This window comes from Mustelus asterias, chromosome 21, assembly GCF_964213995.1.
Source record: "Mustelus asterias chromosome 21, sMusAst1.hap1.1, whole genome shotgun sequence".
NCBI classification, from domain to species: Eukaryota; Metazoa; Chordata; class Chondrichthyes; order Carcharhiniformes; family Triakidae; genus Mustelus; species Mustelus asterias.
In genome coordinates this window covers 7,224,606-7,249,094 of record NC_135821.1, presented here as the reverse complement: position 1 = coordinate 7,249,094, position 24,489 = coordinate 7,224,606, and the positions used below count along the sequence as shown (strand labels likewise).

The window sequence follows — 24,489 nt, the reverse complement described above, 5'->3', positions numbered from 1 at the left end:
TGTGCCCTTGGATGAGGATTGACCAGTTCCCTGGAGGGGTTGAAGGGTGGGCGCACGGACGGAGGGCGGTCAACTGGCAACAAGGATGGTCATTGGCGATGTTCGCTCTTGCCTGGCACAGATTGACTGGTTGAATACAACGCCAGTGGTGGAAAAAGATTATTTTTTTCATTCATTCGCGGGACATGGGTGTCGCTGGCTGGGCCAGCATTTATTGCCCATTCCTAGTTGCCCTTGGAGGGCAGTTGAGAGTCAACCACATTGCTGTGGCTCTGGAGTCACATGTAGGCCAGACCAGGTAAGGACAGCAGATTTGCTTCCCTAATGAGTGGTGGGCGGCACGATGGCACAGTGATTAGCACGGCTGCCTCACAACGCCAGAGACCTTGGTTCGATTCCTGGCCTTGGGTCACTGTCTGTGCGGGGTCTGCACATTCTCCCCGTGTCTGCGTGGGTTTCCTCCGGGTGCTCCGGTTTCCTCCCACAGTCCGAAAGATGTACTGGTTAGATGGATCGGCCATGTTAAATGCCCCTTAGTGTCAGGGGGACTAGCTGCGGTAAATGTATGGGGATAGGGCCTGGGTGGGATAGTGGTCGGTGCAGACTCGATGGGCCGAATGGCCTCCTTCTGCACTGTAGGATTCTACGATTCTATGAGTGAACCAGATGGGTTTTTACGACAATGGTTTCATGGTCATAAATGATTCTTAATTCCAGGTATTTTTGCTTCCAGGTATCAATGCTGCTCTCACCAATGTTTTGGGGAGCAGAGTCCCAGTGGGAAGCACATTGGCTCATTCCCGAGGCGAGCCGGTGTTGCTGACAGTGTTAGATGGGGTAAAGGTCGATATTGTTGTGAGGAATTGGGAGTGGGAGATTGGAGCGCCATGAGATGGCTGGGCTGGGTCGAAAGGGGTGATGGGTCACCTGTGTGCTCGCTGTGTCCCTCCGAGAGCGGGGAGCTTCCCGCCCCGCGCCCGCGGTCCTGAGGCACGGCCTTGTAGTGGGGCTGCACGGCGGAGATGTGGCTGTCGTCCGGGTGGGCCTCCGTGTCGGCCTGGCCGGGTTTCATGTTCTTCCGTCGCCGCGGCTGGTACTTGTAGTCGGGGTGGTCCTTCTTGTGCTGTGAGCGTAGTCTCTCTGCCTCCTCCACAAACGGCCTCTTATCATTCTCATTCAGCAACCTGCAGCAAAGGAAATGTCGGATGAGGAATGGTTGAAGACTCTGGTTCTGTACTCGTTGGGGTTTAGAAGGATGTGGGAGGGATCTTATTGAAACTTACAGGATACTGCGAGGCCTGGATAGAGTGGACGTGGAGAGGACGTTTCCATGAGTAGGAAAAACTAGAACCAGAGGGCACAACCTCAGGCTAAAGGGACGATCCTTTAAAGCAGAGATGAGGAGGAATTTCTCCAGCCAGAGAGTGGTGAATCTGTGGAACTCTTTGCCGCAGAAGGCTGTGGAGGCCGGGTCATTGAGTGTCTTTAAGACAGAGATAGATAGGTTCTTGATTAATAAGGGGATCAGGGGTTATGGGGAAAAGGCAGGAGAATGGGGATGAGAAAAATATCAGCCATGATTGAATGGCGGAGCAGACTCAATGAGCCGAGTGGCCTAATTCTGCTCCTATGCCGTATGGCCTTATGATCTAAACCATCCGGCACATGTGAAACCCTTCCCCGTCTTGCGTTCAGGCAATCAGAGAACAGATACAGCACAAAAGGAGGCCATTTGGCCCATCATGCTGATGTCGGCTCTTTGGCTGTGTTATCCAATTTGTTCCACTCTCCAACTCTTTTCCCCAGTAGCCCTGCCCCGTTTGAAGAAAAATCTCTTGTGTGGTAAACGCAGCGAGTTGTTGTGGTCGGGATGGCGCTGTCTGAAAGGACACTGGAATCAGATTCAATAGGAGCTTTCAAAAGAGATTGGATGAATGCCAGAAGAATTTGCAAGGGAAAGGGCAGGGGAATGCGACTCATCAGATAGCTCCGTCAAAGAGCTAGCACAGGCACAATGGGATGAATGGCCTCCTTCAGCGCTATATCATTTCTGATGCCTGATGGTCTACTCGAACAACACTCCTCTCTCTCTGCCCTCCAGGTTACAGCTACAGGTCCCACCGACACAACGGTCAGCAACAACAACTGACCATCAGACAAGACCACGTGGAACATTGTTACAACAAAGAGCAGGGGACGTGTTCCCCGGTGTCCTGGGACTACAGATTATCCAGCCATTGTCTCGCTGCTGTTTGTGGGATCTTGTTGTGCACAAAATGGCTGCTGTGTTTCCTGTGTTCCAACAGTGGTTGCAAAACGCTTTGAGATATCCTCCTACCCAGGCCGAATAGTCAGCTTCGAATTACTGAATCCACATTTAAACCAACCACATAAAAGCTTTAAATATTGCTAACAGGAGATATCTGTACACTGACTGGTGTCTCCCTGTCCCCTCTCTCTCTCAGGGAGATATCTGTACACTGACTGGTGTCTCTCAATCCCCCTTCTCTCTCGCTCTCAGGGAGATATCTGTACACTGACTGGTGTCTCTCAGTCCCCCCTCTCTCTCAGGGCGATGTCTGTACACTGACTGGTGTCTCTCAGTCCCCTCTCTCTCTCTCAGGGAGATATCTGTACACTGACTCGTGTCTCTCAATCCCCTCTCTCTCTCAGGGAGATATCAGTACACTGACTGGTGTCTCTCAGTCCCCTCTCTCTCTCAGGGAGATATCTGTACACTGACTCGTGTCTCTCAATCCCCTCTCTCTCTCAGGGAGATATCAGTACACTGACTGGTGTCTCTCAGTCCCCTCTCTCTCTCAGGGAGATATCTGTACACTGACTGGTGTCTCTCAGTCCCCTCTCTCTCTCAGGGAGATATCTGTACACTGACGGGTGTCTCTCAGTCCCCTCTCTCTCTCTCAGGGAGATATCTGTACACTGACTGGAGTCTCTCAGTCCCCTCTCTCTCTCAGGGAGATATCTGTACACTGACTGGTGTCTCTCAGTCCCCTCTCTCTCGCTCTCAGGGAGATATCTGTACACTGACTCGTGTCTCTCAATCCCCTCTCTCTCTCAGGGAGATATCAGTACACTGACTGGTGTCTCTCAGTCCCCTCTCTCTCTCTCAGGGAGATATCAGTACACTGACTGGTGTCTCTCAGTCCCCTCTCTCTCTCTCAGGGAGATATCAGTACACTGACTGGTGTCTCTCAGTCCCCTCTCTCTCTCAGGGAGATATCTGTACACTGACTGGTGTCTCTCAGTCCCCTCTCTCTCTCAGGGAGATATCTGTACACTGATTGGTGTCTCTCAGTCCCCTCTCTCTCGCTCTCAGGGAGATATCAGTACACTGACTGGTGTCTCTCAGTCCCCCCTCTCTCTCAGGGAGATATCTGTACACTGATTGGTGTCTCTCAGTCCCCTCTCTCTCGCTCTCAGGGAGATATCAGTACACTGACTGGTGTCTCTCAGTCCCCCCTCTCTTTCTCAGGGCGATGTCTGTACACTGACTGGTGTCTCTCAGTCCCCTCTCTCTCTCAGGGAGATATCTGTACACTGACTGGTGTCTCTCAGTCCCCTCTCTCTCTCTCAGGGAGATATCTGTACACTGACTGGTGTCTCTCAGTCCCCTCTCTCTCTCAGGGAGATATCTGTACACTGATTGGTGTCTCTCAGTCCCCTCTCTCTCGCTCTCAGGGAGATATCAGTACACTGACTGGTGTCTCTCAGTCCCCCCTCTCTTTCTCAGGGCGATGTCTGTACACTGACTGGTGTCTCTCAGTCCCCTCTCTCTCTCAGGGAGATATCTGTACACTGACTGGTGTCTCTCAGTCCCCTCTCTCTCTCAGGGAGATATCTGTACACTGATTGGTGTCTCTCAGTCCCCTCTCTCTCGCTCTCAGGGAGATATCAGTACACTGACTGGTGTCTCTCAGTCCCCCCTCTCTTTCTCAGGGCGATGTCTGTACACTGACTGGTGTCTCTCAGTCCCCTCTCTCTCTCAGGGAGATATCTGTACACTGACTGGTGTCTCTCAGTCCCCTCTCTCTCTCGCTCACAGGGAGATATCTGTACACTGACTGGTGTCTCTCAGTCCCCTCTCTCTCTTGCTCTCAGGGAGATATCTGTACACTGACTGGTGTCTCTCAATCCCCCCTCTCTCTCGCTCTCAGGGAGATATCTGTACACTGACTGGTGTCTCTCAGTCCCCTCTCTCTCTCTCACTCTCAGGGAGATATCTGTACACTGACTGGTGTCTCTCAGTCCCCTCTCTCTCTCTCTCGCTCTCAGGGAGATATCTGTACACTGACTAGTGTCTCTCAATCCCGCTCTCTCTCTCAGGGAGATATCTGTACACTGACTGGTGTCTCTCAGTCCCCTCTCTCTTTCAGGGAGATATCTGTACACTGACTGGTGTCTCTCAGTCCTCTCTCTCAGGGAGATATCTGTACACTGACTGGTGTCTCAGTCCCCTCTCACTCTCTCAGGGAGATATCTGTACACTGACTGGTGTCGCTCAGTCCCCTCTCTCTCTCTCAGGGAGATATCTGTACACTGACTGATGTCTCTCAGACCCCTCTCTCTCTCTCAGGGAGATATCTGTACACTGACTGGTGTCGCTCAGTCCCCTCTCTCTCTCTCTCAGGGAGATATCTGTACACTGACTGGTGTCGCTCAGTCCCCTCTCTCTCTCTCTCTCAGGGAGATATCTGTACACTGACTGGTGTCGCTCAGTCCCCTCTCTCTCTCTCTCTCTCAGGGAGATATCTGTACACTGACTGGTGTCTCCCTGTCCCCTCTCTCTCTTTCAGGGAGATATCTGTACACTGATTGGTGTCTCTCAGTCCCCTCTCTCTCTCAGGGAGATATCCGTACACTGTCTGGTGTCTCTCAGTCCCTTCTCTCTCTTTCTCTCTCGGAGATATCTGCACACTGGTGTCTCTCAGTCCCCTCTCTCCCCCCCTCTCTCTCAGGGAGACATCTGGTGTCTCTCAGTCCCCTCTCTCTCTCTCAGGGAGATATCTGTACACTGACTGGTGTCGCTCAGTCCCCTCTCTCTCTCTCTCTCAGGGAGATATCTGTACACTGACTGGTGTCTCCCTGTCCCCTCTCTCTCTTTCAGGGAGATATCTGTACACTGATTGGTGTCTCTCAGTCCCCCCTCTCTCTCTCAGGGAGATATCTGTCCACTGACTGGTGTCTCTCAGTCCCCCCTCTCTCTCAGCGTTATTTGTACACAGGCATTTAGAAGTTTATTAAAAGTAACAATCATATGGAGAATGGTCAGATTAACAATTTTTATGACCAAGAGGCCCAATTTTGTAAATACCCAAACAACCATGTTGCAGGAAAGGTAAGCAAGAAGGAAGGCAAGGGAATCATAGAATCCTACAGCGCAGGAGGCCATTCGGCCCATCGAGTCTGCACCGGCCACAATCCCACCCAGGCCCTAGTCCTGTAACCCCCACATCTTTACCCTGCTAATCCCCCTAACACGAAGCGGTAATTTAGCACGGCCAATCAACCTAACCTGCACATCATTCGGACTGTGGGAGGAAACCGGAGCACCCGGAGGAAACCCACGCAGACACGGGGAGAACGTGCAGACTCCACACAGACAGTGACCCAAGCCAGGAATCGAACCCGGGTCCCTGGCGCTGTGAGGCAGCAGTGCTAACCACTGTGCCACCCACCACCCCCCCCCCCCCCCCCCCAACAATTCATGTTGTTGACTGGAAGGGAGATGGCTTTGAAGGTACATAAAGTGGCTGCAGATGAGAGAGAACATTCTGGAGTGTTGGGATGGCCTGGTCAGGAACCTCTGTCACCGCAGGAAGAGGAGTGGGGAGCACTCTGAGAATCTCACAGCCATTGGCTTTATACCGATGGCCAAAATTCAAATGTACCTGATTGGCTAGAAAACACTTTGGGACGTTTAAAAGCTTTACAAAATGCTTCTGAAAGGAAAAGAGATCACGTTGGAACTTTATAATCATTGGAGCCACAATTCAGGAAGCTTGCGATGGCGTGAGGAAGGGTAGAGAGGTGGTTTTCCAGCATGTTACCAGGGGAGAAGAACTTCAGTCCCAAGGAGCAGTTGGAAAAGTTCAGACAGTTTTCCCCGGTGAGGGTGAAGAGGTGGTATAATCAAGATGAGGGGGGCAATTCTCCCAAAAAAATTCTAAGTGATGAATTTGCATAAAAACTGGAGTAAATCCCACTGGTTTCTACAGCGGAAGTTTCAAAATGAATCTCCCACACCCCCTGCACGGCAGAATGCACCAGCGTGAATCATGGTAAATATCAGGGGCCAGGGCCTCTTCCCGCTGGAGAAGCCGGCAGCATATCGCTGTGAGCGCCACTGTGCGTGCGCCGATCCGTCAGCACCGAGATCCGCGCATGCGCAGTGGCCCCGCACTGCTGGCCCCCCGATCACTGGCCAGCTCTACCGCTAGCCCACAGAACATGTCCGGGCCCAGCCCCGACCCCCACCGCCTCCCCCGCCCCCAGCCTGCCTCAATGTCCCCCCCACCGCCCCGATCGCCCGATTCCCCCTCTCTGCAGTCGCGCCCGCCCGCTGCAGCCCGAGCCCCTCCCACCCACCCCGATGGCCAGCCCCGATCGCTGGCCTCCATTCCTCTGTCACTCAGCCTGACTGCAGAGTGGCAGCGGGAGCGCCCCCCCCCCCAACCCTACCAGTGTCCTCCCAGAGGTCCAGCCCCCCCCATCAGGCCCTGCCCCCAATAGGCCCCACCCCCTTGGCATTGCCTCATGCCTGGTGGGCAGTGCCAAAGTGCCCCCCTGGGCATTGGCACTTTTGCCCTTGGGCAGTGCCTGGAGGCCCATGCCCGGGGGCCAACAGAGCCCAACCATGTGGGGGGCCTCGATGTCCTCCCTACACTCCAGCGGGGTCGGGCTGCCAGCTCCTCGCAAGTGGGAGCGGGACTTGGACAGGTCCGCAAGCAACTGTCAGGATTATGGACAAAGTGCTGGGGCGGCAGGACAAAGTGCGATGGACCAAATGGCCTCTTTCCATGGTATTTCTGTGATTCTAATAGGCTCCAGCTGCTTCCGATGGTTATCAAATTTCCTAATTTCCACGCTATTTCTACCCCCACTGTGTCAATGACAGTGACCCTCTGTGTGAAAGAATAAGGACTCACATCGCTGCCCACATCTCTGTTGGTGCAGTGTGGATATACTCCATGAAGCCAACTCAACTAAGGCAGAAGAAGCAGAAATAACATGAATCTCAAGCTGAGGAATTAAAGCTTTGAGGTTTCCGCATCTCCAACAAGAGAGAATCTAACCATCTCCCCTTGAGATTCAATAAGATCATCATCACTGAATCCCCCACTATCAACATCCTGGGGGTTACCATCGACCAGAAACTGAACTGGACCCAGCCATAGAAATACTGTGACTACCAGAGCAGATCAGAGGCTGGGAATCCTGCGATGAGTAACTCACCTCCTGACTCCCCAAAGCCTGTCCACCATCTACAAGGCACAAGTCAGGAGTGTGATGGAATACTCCCCACTTGCCTGGATGGGTGCAGCTCCAACAACACTCAAGAAGCTCGACACCATCCAGGACAAAGCAGCCCCGCTTGATTGGCACCACATCCACAAACATTCACTCCCTCCACCACCGACACTCAGTGAGCAGTGTGTACCATCTACAAGATGCACTGCAGCAACGCAACAAGGTTCCTTAGACAGCACCTTCCAAACCCACGACCACTTCCATCTAGAAGGACAAGGGCAGCAGATACCTGGGAACACCCCCACCTGCAAGTTCCCCTCCAAGCCACTCACCATCCTGACTTGGAAATATATCGGCCGTTCCTTCGCTGTCACTGGATCAAAGCCCTGGAACTCCCTCCCTAACAGCGCTGTGGGTGTACCTACACCACATGGACTGCAGTGGCTCAAGAAGGCAGCTCACCCACAACCTTCTCGAAGGGCGATTCGGGATGGGTTATAAATGCCACCCTTGCCAGTGATGCCAATACAAAGAATACAAAGCTCCCACCTGCTTGCCACACGGGGGGTGGGGGGGGGGGGGGGGGTAGTCTGTTGGCGGTGAGGTTGGCCCTGAGTCTCTCTGCAACCCGTTATTCCAAAGACTGAGCGTAAAAATCGACTCAGATTACAGACTCGCTCACACAGTCAGAGATTCCCATTCTCCCACTTCCCTGGGGCTTGAACTTTCAAAGGTCATTTGATAAATTGTAGAACAGTCCAGAGCAGAAGGAGGCCATTCAACCCATTGGGCATTCACCCATTGAAATGGGATCAGAATGAGTGTGGGGGTGGGGTGCACGGTTGAGGGTAGAACTGTGACGCCCTAACATCAGGAACTCCTCATTCTTCTGATCGATGGGTGCCAGTTGTGACATGGAAGAGAGACCTCCGCACGTTGTGGGGGGCATTCGAAGCAAAATAAATGAACACATTTATATTGTATAGGGTGTTGGTGAGACCACATCTGGAGTATTGGGTCCAGTTTTGGTCTCCTTATCTGAGGAAGGATGCGGAGGCATTGGAGGCAGTTCAGAGGAGGTTCATCAGATTGATTCCGGGGATGAAAGGATTTTCTTTTTATTCATGTGTGGGACATGGGCGTCGCTGGGTGTCCAGCATTTATTGCCCATCCCTAATTGCCCCGAGGGCAGTTGAGAATCAACCACATTGACATATGAGGAGAGATTAATCAGTTTGGGTTTGTACTCGCTGGAGTTTGGAAGGACGAGAGGGGATCTGGTCGAGGGATATAAAATACTAAAAGGGATTGATAAAGGAAATATCGACCAAATGGTTCCCCTTGTGGGGCAATCTAGAACAAGAGGTCGCAGGTATAGGTTGAGAGGCGGTAGATTTAAAACTGAGATGAGGAGGAACTACTTCTCGCAGAGGGTGGTGAATTTGTGGAACTCGCTGCCCCATCGCGCGGTGGAGTCTGAATTATTGAATGGTTTCAAGAAGGAGATGGATATATTTCTAATAAAGAAACGGGTTAAAGGGATATGGGGAACAGGTGGGGAGGTGGATTTGAGACCAGGGAGAGATCAGCCGTGATCTGATTGAATGGCGGAACAGGCTCGAAGGGCTGAACTTGCTGATATCTGCTCCTAATTCCTATCTTCCTGAAGCACCTTTCGAAAGCACCACAGGATCCCCAGTTTTCACTGCTGACGAACGGGTTTTGTCATCAAACTACGAAAAAGCAAAGCAAGATCCCATAAAGAGCAATGGGAGCATGATACCGACTGAGATATGAATTTATCAGGAAACTGGGGAGAACACCACTGCTCTTCCTCAATAGTGTAAACTTCAGCACTCCCTCGGCACTGACCCTCTGACAGTGCGGCACTCCCTCAGTACTGACCCTCTGACAGTGCGGCACTCCCTCGGCACTGACCCTCTGACAGTGCGGCACTCCCTCAGTACTGACCCTCTGACAGTGCGGCACTCCCTCGGCACTGACCCTCTGACAGTGCGGCACTCCCTCAGTACTGACCCTCTGACAGTGCGGCACTCCCTCAGTACTGACCCTCTGACAGTGTGGCACTCCCTCAGTACTGACCCTCTCACAGTGCGGCACTCCCTCAGTACTGACCCCCTGACAGTGCGGGACCCCCTCAGCACTGAGCCCCCTGACAGTGCGACACCCCCTCAGCACTGACCGTCTGACAGTGCGGCACTCCCTCAGTACTGACCCTCTGACAGTGCGGCACTCCCTCAGTACTGACCCTCTGACAGTGCGGCACTCCCTCAGTACTGACCCTCTGACAGTGCGGCACTCCCTCCGTACTGACCCTCTGACAGTGCAGCACTCCCTCAGCACCGACCCTCTGACAGTGCGGCAGTCCCTCATTACTGACCCTCTGACAGTGCGGCACTCCCTCAGTACTGACCCTCTGACAGTGCAGCGCTCCCTCAGCACTGACCCTCTGACAGCGCGGCACTCCCTCAACCCTGACCCTCTGACAGTGCGGCACTCCCTCAGCACTGACCCTCTGACAGCGTGGCACTCCCTCAACCCTGACCCTCTGACAGTGCGGCACTCCCTCAACCCTGACCCTCTGACAGTGTGGCACTCCCTCAGTACTGACCCTCTGAAAGTGCAGCACTCCCTCAGTACTGACCCTCTGACAGTGCGGCACTCCCTCAGCACTGACCCTCTGACAGTGCGGCACTCCCTCAGTACTGACCCTCTGACAGTGCGGCACTCCCTCAGTACTGACCCTCTGACAGTGCGGCACTCCCTCAGAACTGACCCTCTCACAGTGCGGCACTCCCTCAGTACTGACCCTCTGACAGTGCTGCACTCCCTCAGCACCGAACCTCTGACAGTGCGGCAGTCCCTCATTACTGACCCTCTGACAGTGCGGCACTCCCTCAGTACTGACCCTCTGACAGTGCAGCACTCCCTCAGCACTGACCCTCTGACAGCGCGGCACTCCCTCAACCCTGACCCTCTGACAGTGCGGCACTCCCTCAGCACTGACCCTCTGACAGCGCGGCACTCCCTCAACCCTGACCCTCTGACAGTGCGGCACTCCCTCAACCCTGACCCTCTGACAGTGCGGCACTCCCTCAGTACTGACCCTCTGAAAGTGCAGCACTCCCTCAGTACTGACCCTCTGAAAGTGCAGCACTCCCTCAGTACTGATCCTCTGACAGTGCGGCACTCCCTCAGTACTGACCCTCTGACAGTGCGGCACTCCCTCAGTACTGACCCTCTGAAAGTGCAGCACTCCCTCAGTACTGACCCTTTGACAGTGCGGAACTCTCTCAGTGTTGACCCACTTACAGTGCGGCACTGTCTCAGTACTGACCCTCTGACAGTGCAGTACTCCCTCAGTACTGACCCTCTGACAGTCCGGCACTCCCTCAGCACTGACCCCCTGACAGTGCGGCACTCACCCAGCACTGACCCTCTGACAGTGCAGCACTGCCTCAGTACTGACCCTCTGACAGTGCGGCACTCTCTCAGTACTGACCCTCTGACAGTGCGGCACTCCCTCAGTACTGACCCTCTGACAGTGTGGCACTCCCTCAGTACTGACCCCCTGAAAGCGCGGCACCCCCTCAGTACTGACCCTCTGACAGTGCGGCACTCCCTCAGCACTGACCCTCTGACAGTGCAGCACTCCCTCAGTAATGACCCTCTGACAGTGCGGCACTCCCTCAGTACTGACCCTCTGACAGTGCGGCACTCCCTCAGCACTGACCCTCTGACAGTGCGGCACTCCCTCAGCACTGACCCTCTGACAGTGCAGCACTCCCTGAGCACTGACCCTCTGACACTGCGGCACTCCCTCAGTACTGACCCTCTGACAGATTCTACAGCAGATTCAACGAAGTTCAACACACAGCCAAACAAGGAGATATTAGGGCAGATAATAGTGTATAGGGAGCTTCACTCTGTATCTAACCCCGTGCTGTCCCTGTCCTGGGGGTGTTTGATGGGGACAGTGTAGAGGGAGCTTCACTCTGTATCTAACCCCGTGCTGTCCCTGTCCTGGGAGTGTTTGATGGGGGACAGTGTAGAGGGAGCTTTACTCTGTATCTAACCTCGTGCTGTACCTGTCCTGGGAGTGTTTGATGGGGGACAGTGTAGAGGGAGCTTTACTCTGTATCTAACCCCGTGCTGTACCTGTCCTGGGAGTGTTTGATGGGGACAGTGTAGAGGGAGCTTTACTCTGTATCTAACCCCGTGCTGTACCTGTCCTGGGAGTGTTTGATGTGGAGATGCCGGCATTGGACTGGGGTAACACAGTAATAAGTTTAACAACACCAGGATAAAGTCCAACAGGGTTATTTGACCGGAAGAATGGGCTTAAGGCTCCGAAAGCCTGTGTGGCTTTTGCTACCAAATAAACCTGTTGGACTTTAATCTGGTATTGTTAAACGTCTTACAGTGTTTGATGGGGACAGTGTAGAAAGAGCTTTCCTCTGTATCTAACCCCGTGCTGCACCTGTCCTGGGAGTGTTTGATGGGGACAGTGTAGAGGGAGCTTTCCTCTGTATCTAACCCCGTGCTGCACCTGTCCTGGGAGTGTTTGATGGGGACAGTGTAGAGGGAGCTTTACTCTGTATCTAACCCCGTGCTGTCCCTGTCCTGGGAGTGTTTGATGGGGACAGTGTAGAGGGAGCTTTACTCTGTATCTAACCCCGTGCTGTACCTATACTGGGAGTGTTTGATGGGGGACAGTGCAGAGGGAGCTTTACTCTGTATCTAAACCCCGTGCTGTAACTGTCCTGGAGTGTTTGATGGGGGACAGTGTCGAGGGAGCTGTAATCTATATCTAACTCCGTGCTCTACCTGGGAGTGACACTGTTGCTAAACTTGTAGAATGAACAGCTAACCTCAGCGAAGGAAAGTATTTGAAAAATGTGTAAAACCATTTTTAAAACAAACTTGAAATGTTAGGTTTGAGGTAAGCAGTGCAGATTTGGAGTATTGACACCCTCAAGTTAAGTTTAAGTTTATTTATTAGTGTTGCAAGTCGGCTTACATTAACACTGCAATGAAGTTACTGTGAAAATCCCCCAGTTGCCATGCTAAGGGATAACCGAGTGAAAGTTACTGCCTTGAAGTCACTGAGTTTATTCTGCTCCAATGTATGGAGTGCAGGAAACCTTCCTTCATGTGAAGTTCAGTCCAGACTTCTGTTTCTTCTCTTCAATCTCCCCTCATTCAATTCTCCATGTGACCCCTAACCTCTCAAAGCTGGACCCTGAAACTGCCCCCCCCCCGCAGCCCACCCGTGTGGGTCGAGGGTCTCTGTGTGTCTGAAGCATTTAATCGCAGCTGGGGGTGTACCTCACTGTTGCTGTGCTGACACGGGTCAGATGTAACCATTTCCCCTGACGGGCAGCAGGAGGAAAAGTCAGTGTTTGATTTGAAGTTTGTGCTTGTGGAGGGTGATTGGGCAGTGGGCAGAGTGGGGAGAGTCGGGGTGGGGAGCGCAGAATGTCACAGCTGTGACCCTGAACTCAAGCCAGAGTCAGCTGGGAACTCTCATCCCAACACTCCCACACTCCCTTTCTCTGTAAATTAATCTGAGCAAAAGTAGCAAATTTTTGAGAATTCCAAAATTGCGGCGATAAGCAAAGCATCGACTGTTAACCCTTTGTTGCACAGTGGGTTAGCACTGCTGCCTCACAGCGCCAGGGACCCGGGTTAGATTCCCGGCCTGGGTCACTGTCTGTGTGGGATTTGCACTTTCTCCCCGTGTCTGCGTGGATTTCCTCCGGGTGCTCCGGTTTCCTCCCACAGATCAAAGATGTAAAGGTTAGGTGGGATTGGCCATGCTAAATTGCCCCTTAGTGTCCAAAGATGTGCAGGTTAGGTGGATTGGCCATGCTAAATTGCCCTTTAGTGTCCAAAGATGTGCAGGTTAGGTGGATTGGCCATGCTAAATTGCCCCTTAGTGTCCAAAGATGTGCAGGTTAGGTGGATTGGCCATGCTAAATTGCTCCTTAGTGTCCAAAGATGTGTAGGTTAGGTGGATTGGCCATGCTAAATTGCTCCTTAGTGTCCAAAGATGTGTAGGTTAGGTGGATTGGCCATGCTAAGTTGCCCCTTAGTGTCCAAAGATGTGCGTGTTATGTGGATTGGCCATGCTAAATTGCCCCTTAGTGTCCAAAGATGTGCAGGTGAGGTGGATTGGCCATGCTAAATTGCCCCTTAGTGTCCAAAGATGTGTAGGTTAGGTGGACTGGCCATGCTAAATTGCCCCTTAGTGTCCTAAGATCATAGAAATCATAGAAACCCTACAGTACAGAAAGAGGCCATTCGGCCCATCGAGTCTGCACCGACCACAATCCCACCCAGGCCCTACCCCCATATCCCTACATATTTTACCCACTAATCCCTCTAATCTACGCATCTCAGAATACTAAAGGGCAATTTTAGCCTGGCCAATCAACCTAACCCGCACATCTTTGGACTGTGGGAGGAAACCGGAGCACCCGGAGGAAACCCACGCAGACACGGGGAGAACGTGCAGACTCCACACAGATAGTGACCCAAGCCGGGAATCGAACCCAGGTCTCTGGAGCTGTGAAGCAGCAGTGCTAACCACAGTGCCACCATGCCGCCCAAGATGTGGAGGGTAGGTGGACTGGCCATGATTAGAGGGATAGGGCGGGGAAAAGGGCCTGGGTAAGATCCTTTGTCAGGGAGTCGGTGGCAGACTCAATGGGCCGAATGGCCTCTTCTGCACTGTCGGGATTCTATGATTCTAAAAATACACTGAAAAAAATCCTTGGAACCAGTAAAAAAAGTAGTAGAAGAAATCCCAGAGATGGGGGAATGGTAAAGGATTGAAACCATGAGAGAGAAGTTTAACATTAAAATATAGTTTGATTGAATGCCCATGTCAGTCAGTGAGGAGGGGGTGATAGGTTGGTGCAAATGAGGAAACGGGGCAAAGGCATTTCAAATTAGCTGAAATCTTTGCTTTGATTTGATTTAATTTATTATTGTCACATGTGTTAACATACAGTGAAAAGTATTGTTTCTCGCACGCTATACAGACAAAGCATACTGTTCATAGAGAAGGAAAGGAGAGGGTGCAGAATGTAGTGTTACAGCCATAGCTAGGGTGGCACAGTGATTAACACTGCTGCCCCACAGCGTCAGGGACCCGGGTTCAAGTCCGGCCTTGGGTCACCGTCAGTGTGGAGTTTGCACGTTCTCCCCGTGTCTGTGTGGGTTTCCCCCAGGTGCCCCGGTTTCCTCCCACAGTCCAAATATGTGCGGGTTCGGTCGATTGGCCATGATAAATTAACCCTAGTGTCAGGGGGATTAGCAGGGCAAATATGAGGGGTTACGGGAATAGGGCCTGGGTGGGATGGTGGTCGGTGCAGACTCGATGGGCCGAATGGCCTCCTTCTGCACTGCGGGGATTCTATGGTTCCATGATTATAAGGTAAGTCCATTCAAAAGTCTGAAGGCAGCAGGGAAGAAGTCGGTTGGTACGTGACCTCAGACTTTTGTATCCTTATCCTGATGGAAGAAGGCGGAAGAGAGAATGTCCGAGATGCGTGGGGTCCTCAATTAGGAAGGATCAAAGGTGGGAGGCTGACCAGAACATCACTGACGTGATCGAGTCTGGAGGTGACATAAGCTTTTTCCTTGATTATCTTATGGCTTGGAGGGAATATCGGGTGGAATTGGATCCTGTGGAATCACTGGAAAGAATCCCACTGAAGAAAGAAGGATCCTTGCCAAAGTTAGCCGCAGGCTACGTTGTCACCAACAAGTCGAACTGCGCCCAATCTGGCAGCTTTCAAACACGCCCTCTCTCCCATTAAATCAACCCCCTTTCCCAATTCCAAAAGCAATTCCCAAAAATAGAAAAGGTTGAGAATGGATATTCAGCGCGATTGGAAAGCCTCTATTCCCTGAGACACCCCCCCTCTCCCCGAGTCTCTGCCATGCCGCACCTATCGCCCACAGAGACACAGGGCACACACTGGGCCAGGGGTCTCGGACCAATCACTCAACCTCCACAGCCACTCACCGCCAACAACCACCGCAAAAGGTTTTAGGCAGCGTCAGCGCAGCCCAGAGTCCTCGGATTTCTGTCTCCAACTCCCTGCCGGATGCCACTCACTGTCCATTTTATAAATAACTCCAGAGTTTATTTTTGAAAAGTCAATTTAATTTTCGCTGGTGAGTATCCCAAATTCCGTCCAGCCAATCCCTGCACATATTGCCAGCTTTCATTGTCGTTCTCGCCTTGAGACCGGAAGCTGAGCGGGCACCTCGTCCACCACCCCCCCCCGCCCGCACCCCCCCCCCCCCCCTCCCCCCCCACAGGGCCTCCCTACCCGAGTGGGCATCCTGCTCGCACCCCCCCCCCCCCACAAGTGGGCAACCTCCCCAGAGCCCCTCCCCAAGTGGGCACCCTGCTCACACCCCCCCTCCCCATAATTGGGCAACCTCCCCAGAGCTCCCCCCCAAGTGGGCACCCTGCTCGTACCCTCCACCCCGCCCCACAAGTGGGCATCCTCCTCAGAGTCTCCCTGACCGAGCGGGCACCTCCTTCCCCCCCAGAGCCACCACCCCCACGAGTGGGCATCCTACCCAGAGCCGTTTCCCCATGTGGGCACCCTCCCCCCCCTCCCCCAATACCCCCAGAGTCCTCTCCCTGAGTGGGCACCCCGTCCCCCTCTCCTGGAGTGGGCACCCTGTTTGGAGCCCACCCACACTCTTCACAGCACCCTCAAGTGGACATCCTCCCCAATGCCTCCTCCCTGCCCGGCCCCCGCTACCGCCCCTGGAGCCCCCTTCCCAAATGGGCACCCTTCTCGCACCCCCCCCCCCACAAGTGGGCACCCGCCTCAGAGTCCCTGCCCGAATGGGCACCCTGCTCGCACTCCCCCCCCCCCACAAGTGGGCACCCTCCCCAGAGCCCCCTCCCAAGCAGACACCCTCCTTGAAGTCCCCTCCCCAAGAGGGTACCCTGCCCAGAGCCCCCTCCTCAAGTGAGCATCCTGCTCAAACAGTCACCCTGCTCAGAGCCCCCTCTCCCTGAGTGGGCACCCGGTTTAAAACCCTCTCCCTGTGTGAGCACCCTTCCCCAGATCCCCCTCCTCGGGTGGCCTCCCTGTTTGCAGCATCCACTCCCCCCCCCCCCCCCCCCTCCCCCTCCCCGCCCCCTCACTGTTCTTGCCAACCCTTCACTGGCCAAGGTGTGAGCGGGCGGGCCACACAGAGGTTGGGTGGGGGCGGAGGGCGGGGGGAGGGGGTCTGGCAACAATCAGCTCCCTGGAAATGTCTGACTCTATCAGAGAATGACCCTCTTTCCTTCTGGGACCCCCAACTCTTTTCCAACTGCACCATGAGTGTCTCCAATGCTTGGGTGAGGGCGGGTGGCGGGGAGGGAGGGGGGGGGGCGTGGGGGGCGGTGGGAGCGGGGCAGCTAATGTGTGGCAGTCTGTTTGTTGGCAGGCCAGGGGCCACTTGCGATAGTGAGGGAAGGAACCCAGTGAAGCAACAACATCGTACATTTATATAGCACTTTGTCGGTGCTCAAACATCCCAAGGAACAATCACCAAACAGAGTTTGACACCTTGCCGCTTGAAGCGCATGAGATATTGGGACAAGGGGCCAAAAGGAGAATCTTAAAGGAGGACTGCGAGCTGATATTGTTTGTGGACAGAGTTTTGGGATTGGGCAGTTGGAGGGATGGCCAACAATGGCGGAAATGGGCAATGCGTGCGAGGTTGGAATTGGAGGAGCGCGGAGGTGATGACTGGGATAGGGAAGAGAGGGAGGCCAGTCGGGAGGGGGAGAAGGAGGAGATACAGGGCAGATCCATCAGGAGGAGAAGAGAGAGAAAAAAACCCAGATCCGATCTGGAATATGGAACAGGACACGTGAAGCATTTATGGGATCACTATTCCTCGTTTCCGACATGTTCCTTTTTAATTGTGATATAAGCAAACAAAAAGGGAGAATTTGCGTTAATGAATCACCTTTTACAGCTTCAGAACATCCCATAAGGCTTTCCAGCCGGGGAATTGTTACTGAATTGTACTCTCTGCTAAAATCATAGAATTCCGACTGCAGAAGGAGGCCATTCGGCCCATCGAGTCTGCACCGACCACAATCCCACCCAGCCCCTTTCCCTGTAACTCCCACATATTTACCTTTCCAATCTCTCTGACACTAGGGTTAATTTAGCACGGCCAATCCACTGAACCCGCACATCTTTGGAGTGTGGGAGGAAACTGGAGCACCCGGAGGAAACCCACGCAGACACTGGGAGAACACTCAGACTCCACAAAGACAGTGACCCCCAGATGGGAATTGAAGCTGGGTCCCTGGCGCTGTGAGGCAGCAGTGCCAACCACTGTGCCACTCCACAGGAATGTAGGAATGATATTTTCACACAGCACCATCCCAGAAACAGCAATCAGGCCATCGCTAAGGGGTGAATATTGGCCAGGACCCTGGGCAGAATCCTCTGTACTTGTTCGCTTTGGGGACGTGGGGGCCATTTATGTCCATCTCAGAGGGAAATAGGTCGCCAACAAAGAAATGGCACTTCTGACAGCGTGGCACTCCCTCAGTACTGACCCTCTGACAGTGCAGCACTCCCTCAGCACTGACCCTCTGACAGTGCGGCACTCCCTCAGCACTGACCCTCTGACAGTGCAGCACTCCCTCAGCACTGACCCTCTGACAGTGCGGCACTCCCTCAGCACTGACCCTCTGACAGTGCGGCACTCCCTCAGCACTGACCCTCTGACAGTGCGGCATTCCCTCAGCACTGACCCTCTGACAGTGCAGCACTCCCTCAGCACTGACCCTCTGACAGTGCGGCACTCCCTCAGCACTGACCCTCTGACAGTGCAGCACTCCCTCAGTACTGACTCTCTGACAGTGTGGCACTCCCTCAGTACTGACCCTCTGACAGTGCGGCACTCCCTCAGTACTGACCCTCTGACAGTGCAGCACTCCCTCAGTATCTGACTGTGCAGCACTCCCTCAGTACTGACCCTCTGACAGTGCAGCACTCCCTCAGTACTGACCCTCTGACAGTGCAGCACTCCCTCAGTACTGACCCTCTGACAGTGACGCTCTCCCTCAGCACTGACCCTCTGACAGTGCTGCACTCCCTCAGTACTGACCCTCTGACAGTGCAGCACTCCCTCAGCACTGACCCTCTGACAGTGCGGCACTCCCTCAGCACTGACCCTCTGACAGTGCAGCACTCCCTCAGTACTGACTCTCTGACAGTGTGGCACTCCCTCAGTACTGACCCTCTGACAGTGCGGCACTCCCTCAGTACTGACCCTCTGACAGTGTGGCACTCCCTCAGTACTGACCCTCTGACAGTGCAGCACTCCCTCAGTATCTGACTGTGCAGCACTCCCTCAGTACTGACCCTCTGACAGTGCAGCACTCCCTCAGTACTGACCCTCTGACAGTGCAGCACTCCCTCAGTACTGACCCTCTGACAGTGCGGCACTCCCTCAGTACTGACCCTCTGACAGTGCTGCACTCCCTCGGTACTGACACTCTGACAGTGCAGCACTCCCTCAGTACTGACCCTCTGACAGTGCGGCACTCCCTCAGTACTGACCCTCTGACAGTGCTGCACTCCCTCGGTACTGACACTCTGACAGTGCAGCACTCCCTCAGCCCTGACCCTCTGACAGTGTGGCACTCCCTCAGCACTGACCCTCTGACAGTGCGGCACTCCCTCAGTACTGACCCTCTGACAGTGCGGCACTCCCTCAGTACTGACCCTCTGACAGTGCGGCGCTCCCTCAGTATTGACCCTCTGACAGTGCAGCACTCCCTCAGTACTGACCCTCTGACAGTGCGGCACTCCCTCAGTCCTGACCCTCTGATAGTGCAGCACTCCCTCAGTACTGACCCTCTGACAGTGCAGCACTCCCTCAGTACTGACCCTCTGGCAGGGCGGCACTCCCTCAGTACTGACCCTCTGACAGTGCGGCACTCCCTCAGTCCTGACCCTCTGACAGTGCAGCACTCCCTCAGTATCTGACAGTGCAGCACTCCCTCAGTACTGACCCTCTGACAGTGCGGCACTCCCTCAGAACTGACCCACTGACAGTGCAGCACTCCCTCAGTACTGACCCTCTGACAGTGCGGCACTCCCTCAGCACTGACCCACTGACAGTGCGGCGCTCCCTCAGCACTGACCCTCTGACAGTGCAGCAGCTCAGTACTGACCCTCTGACAGTGCGGCACTCCCTCAGCACTGACCCTCTGGCAGGGCGGCACTCCCTCTGTACTGACCCTCTGACAGTGCAGCACTCCCTCAGTACTGACCCTCTGACAGTGCGGCACTCCCTCAGTCCTGACCCTCTGACAGTGCAGCACTCCCTTAGTACTGACCCTCTGACAGTGCAGCACTCCCTCAGTACTGACCCTCTGGCAGGGCGGCACTCCCTCAGTACTGACCCTCTGACAGTGTGGCACTCCCTCAGTCCTGACCCTCTGACAGTGGAGCACTCCCTCAGTTCTGACCCTCTGACAGTGCGGCACTCCCTCAGTCCTGCACTCAGAGCATCAGTTGAGAATTTGCGCTCAGGTCTTTGGTGTGAAATCCTCCGCTGTGCTGGGGGGGCCGGTGAGTGAATCTGCGCTCGCAATCACTCCCACCGAGCCAATTTAACCCGCCCAACCACACCGTCTGAGTGTCGAGACGATATTACGTTCTGTCCCATCCCCAAAACTAGTATCTCCTCTGCCCACTCAGGATATTGCTCACTTGATGACTTTGTGTTGACATCATTAAACTCTCTGTGAGCTCAAGAGTAACGTGTACAGAACTGGTCACTCTCTCTTCCGCTCTCAGCTTGTGTTCATTCTTGTACATTCCTCTCTCTCTCTCTCTCTCTCTGCCTCTCCATATCTTTCCCGTTACTTTGTTCCTGTGATTGCCAATATTACTCTCTCTCTGCTTTTTTCTTCCCTTGTGTTTTTTCCATCTTCTCCTCTCTCTCACACACTTTGCCCATCTGCCTATTTATCAGTCTATTCGCTCTGTCCACCTCTTTGCCTGAGTCACTCATCCATATTTTTCCACTTGGTCTGTTCTTTCCCCTCCTCTCCATGTCTATTTTTTTCCCTCCTTCATTCTGTCCATCCATCTCTCTTTTAATCTTCTCACTCTTTGCCTGAGTTTCAGTCTGCCTCCTCCTCTCTCCACCCCTCCCACCACCCCCCCCCCCCACCACCCCCCCCCCCCCCCCCCACCTCCCTCCGCTCAATCCATGTCACGCTACGCCCATCTCACTCTCTTTTCCAACTGGTCTTCTTTCTCCTTGCCTTGTCTCCCTTCATCCTCCACATATTCTCTCTCGCTCTCTCTCCCGTTCTCTCCCGCTCAGTCCAATTCTCTGGAGTCCTTAACCATCACCCTTGTACCTCCTCCATTTCTTTGCTTCCGCTTGTCCCTAACTTTATGCTTATAGAATCACGACAGTACAGTGGGTGGCACAGTGGGTTAGCACTGCTGCCTCACAGCATCAGGGACCTGGGTTCGATTCCCGGCTTGGGTCACTGTCTGTGCGGAGTCTGCACGTTCTCCCCGTGTCTGCGTGGGTTTCCTCCGGGTGCTCCGGTTTCCTCCCACAGTCTGAAAGACATGCTGGTTATGTGGATTGGCCGTGCTAAATTCTCCCTCAGTGTACCCGAACAGGCACCGGAGTGTGGCGACGGGGGAGTTTTCACAGTAACTTCAATGCAGCGTTAATGTAAGCCTACTTGTGGCACTAATAAATAAACTTTAAAATAAATTTTTAGGTAGAAGCTAAGAGAGGTTTGACAAAATCGTCACAGGCACAGGACAATGGGAGTGTTATAGGGTATACGGTGTTGGTGAGACCACAGGGAAGTGGGGCAGGAGTTTAAGTTTAAAGGTTATTTATTAGTGTTGCAAGTCGGCTTGCCTTAATACTGCAATGACGTTCCTGTGAAAATCCCCTAGTCGCCTGTTCGGGTACATTGAGGAAGAATTCAGCATGGCCAATCCACCTAACCTGCATGTCTTTGGACTATGGGAGAAAACTGGAGCACCCGGAGGAAACCCACGCAGACACGGGGAGAACGTGCAAACTCCACACAGACAAGGTGGGAATCGAACCCGGGTCCTTGGTGGTGTGAGGCAGCAGAGCTAACCATTGTGCCACCGTGCCACCCTCAGGCTTAATGTAAGCCTCCTTGCGAGATTAATAAATAAACAAAAAAAAAAACCAAACAGAAGCAGGCTATTCTGCCCATCGAGTGTGCACCGTCTCTCCGATGGAGCATTCCACCCAGACCCTATCCCCGTAACCCCACGCATTCACTTTGAGGTTGGTGGAAAGAGATTTTTCTTCTCACTAGGTTGAAGAATTTGGAGATTAAAGAATCACAGTCCTCGCATTGAAATCCCTCTTAATCCAATAACCCTTTTTGGAATCTTTACTTAGACCCACTTCACTAGATTTCTTCCAAGAAGAATTAAGGGCAAAATAGATCTTTGGAGGTTGAAGAAGACAAGAGGAGAACGTGTTGCCAATAAAGCTAGCAATCCAAGTTAACCCTTCGCTCTCCACCAGAACGTTGACTTCTTTCCTTGAATGATAATTAAGTTGATGACAAACTAGTCAAAACCTGTAAAAGTAGCAAGCTAGCGGCTCCAAACCCACCCCCCCCACCACCACCACCACAACTGAGATAAATAAATGCAGAAGATACCGGAAACATTCTGGATTTCACGTTTTCTGGGTCTACAGGTTTCTCTATTTTTCTGGGGGTGGGTGGGGACGAACAGAGAACGCAATTGTTGAAAATGTAATTGTAGTCTGCGTTAGAAGCGAATTTTACGATCCGAATCCACAAGTTCTGCAAAGTATCCTAAACAAAATACTGACTTGGAATCCCGCACGTTAAACCCAAGATTCACGACAAATAAAGGACATATTTTTTCATGGAGAAAAGTTCCCGATATTTTTCTCTCTCAAAAGTCTTGATTCCGTAGAATAGAATCATTCAAGCCGTACAGTGCAGAAGGAGGCCATTCAGCCCAGCGGGTCTGCGTCGACTCTCCGACGGGGTATCTTATCCAGGCTCTATCCCCATAACCCCACATATTTACCCCGGTAACCTACACATCTTGGGACACGAAGGGGCAATTTAGCATGGCCAATCCACCTAACCCGCACATCTTTGGACACTAAGGGGCAATTTAGCATGGCCAATCCACCTAACCTACACATCTTTGGACACTAAGGGGCAATTTAGCATGGCCAATCCACCTAACCTACACATCTTTGGACACGAAGGGGCAATTTAGCATGGCCAATCCACCTAACCTACACATCTTTGGACTGTGGGAGGAAACCGGAGCACCCGGAGGAAACCCACGCAGACACGGGGAGAATGTGCAGACTCCACACAGACAGTGACCCAAGCCAGGAATCGAATCCGAAATTGAGAGTTGATTAACCAGTCTGCGTGTGTGTGTGTGTCCGTGTGTGTCTCTCTGTCAGTATGTGTGTGTCTGAGTGTCTATCTGTATGTGCGTATGTCTCTCTGTCAGTATATGTGTGTGTCTCTGTCTGTGTGTGTCTGAGTATGTATGTGTGTGTCTGTGTATCTCTGTGTATGTGTGTGTCTGTCTGTGTGTGTGTCTGTCTGTCTGTGTATCTGTGTGTGTGTCTGTGTATCTGTGTGTCTGTGTGTATCTGTGTGTGTGTCTGTGTATCTGTGTGTGTGTGTGTCTCTGTCTGTGTGTGTCTCTGTGTGTGTATGTCTCTGTGTGTGTCTCTGTGTGTGTGTGTATGTGTCTCTGTGTGTGTGTGTGTGTGGAGGGGGGGGGTGCAGAATGTGTTCGGTGGAGTGGAAATCAGGCAGGGACAAAGGTGGGGGGGAATTATTTGTTATCTAGGACTTACCTCCACAGTTTCCCCAGAGTTTTGCTGAGCTCCGCGTTGTGTAGATGTGGGTACTGGTCTGCCAGCTTCCTCCGTGCCGCCTGTGCCCACACCATGAAAGCATTCATCGGCCTCTTGACATGGGGTTTGTTCTTGGAGGATCCGTTAACCCGGACGGGCATGGGCACCAGGGTCCAGTCGTAGCCTTCCAGCACCTGGCTCACAGCCTCCCTGATGCACAGGGGGAACTTGTCCTCCTCGTCCTCTCGCTTCCCACTCCCTTCCACCGCACTGGGCTGGATCTGGGGCTTTTCCTCTCCATCGGCTGCAAAGGAAGATCCCGGGGATACAACAGAGTCACTCTCAGAGCCTCCCGGGCTAGCCACGTCTGACACACTGCGATCATCCGTCATTGTTCCTCGCTGAAAACTCTCCTCTTCCCAAACACACACACACACAAAAAATCCCCAATTTTATTATTGCTGCTGATTCAAGAAAGGGTCTAAATAAAAAAGACAACAGATTCACAAAAAGGAAAAAAAAAACCCCTCTGCCCACACACACACAGAAAAAGTTTCACAAGTTGTCAAACTAGTTTGGCAAGCTAAGATTTCTCAGGTATGAATCCAGAGTTTGAGCAACTTTTCTCCCCCACACACACAGACAAAACTTTCTTGAAAACTTTTTAAACCCTATTGCTTGCTGGATTAGTTGTTGAAGTTCATTTGTAGTTGAATGGGGTTTAATTAAAAGACAACAGTGCACTGGCTGTCACTCGGTCTCAGCTGAGATGCTGTATCTCTCTCTCTCTCCTTCCCTCTCTCACTCACTCCCCTCCAGAATGTTAATAAAAAGTCAGAGCTCGCATGAAACTTTTGACAAAAGAAATTTGTGGAGGCTCGGCTTCTGGGCTTTAAATATGATGCCCGCCCCCCCCCCCCCCCTCACTGGTCACTCTCTCTGCCATTGGCCAGACCCCCCCCCCCCCCCCGATGGACCTCCATTACCATTGGTGACTCCTCCAAGTTCTGGGTGGGATCAAAGCAGGGCCCCTCCCAGAGG

At 53.1% G+C, this 24,489-nt stretch overlaps 1 protein-coding gene across 2 annotated transcripts in view; it reads right to left on the bottom strand.

Moving 5' to 3' along the window:
- The window catches only part of sox10 (SRY-box transcription factor 10), a 25,152-nt gene extending 1,216 nt beyond the window's left edge, over window positions 1–23,936 (bottom strand). Inside the window, exons 1-3 of one of the 2 annotated variants that reach the window (XM_078237295.1) lie at window positions 23,917–23,936; window positions 23,449–23,841; window positions 928–1,184 (exon numbers count right to left, since the gene is read on the bottom strand). In XM_078237295.1, the coding sequence (XP_078093421.1) occupies window positions 928–1,184; window positions 23,449–23,840 (649 nt within the window). In that variant the 5' untranslated portion in view covers window position 23,841; window positions 23,917–23,936. Of the gene's footprint in view, window positions 1–927; window positions 1,185–23,448; window positions 23,846–23,916 lie in introns of those variants that run through there. The other variant, XM_078237294.1, reaches the window with a different exon arrangement.
- Window positions 23,937–24,489: the final 553 nt, after the last annotated feature.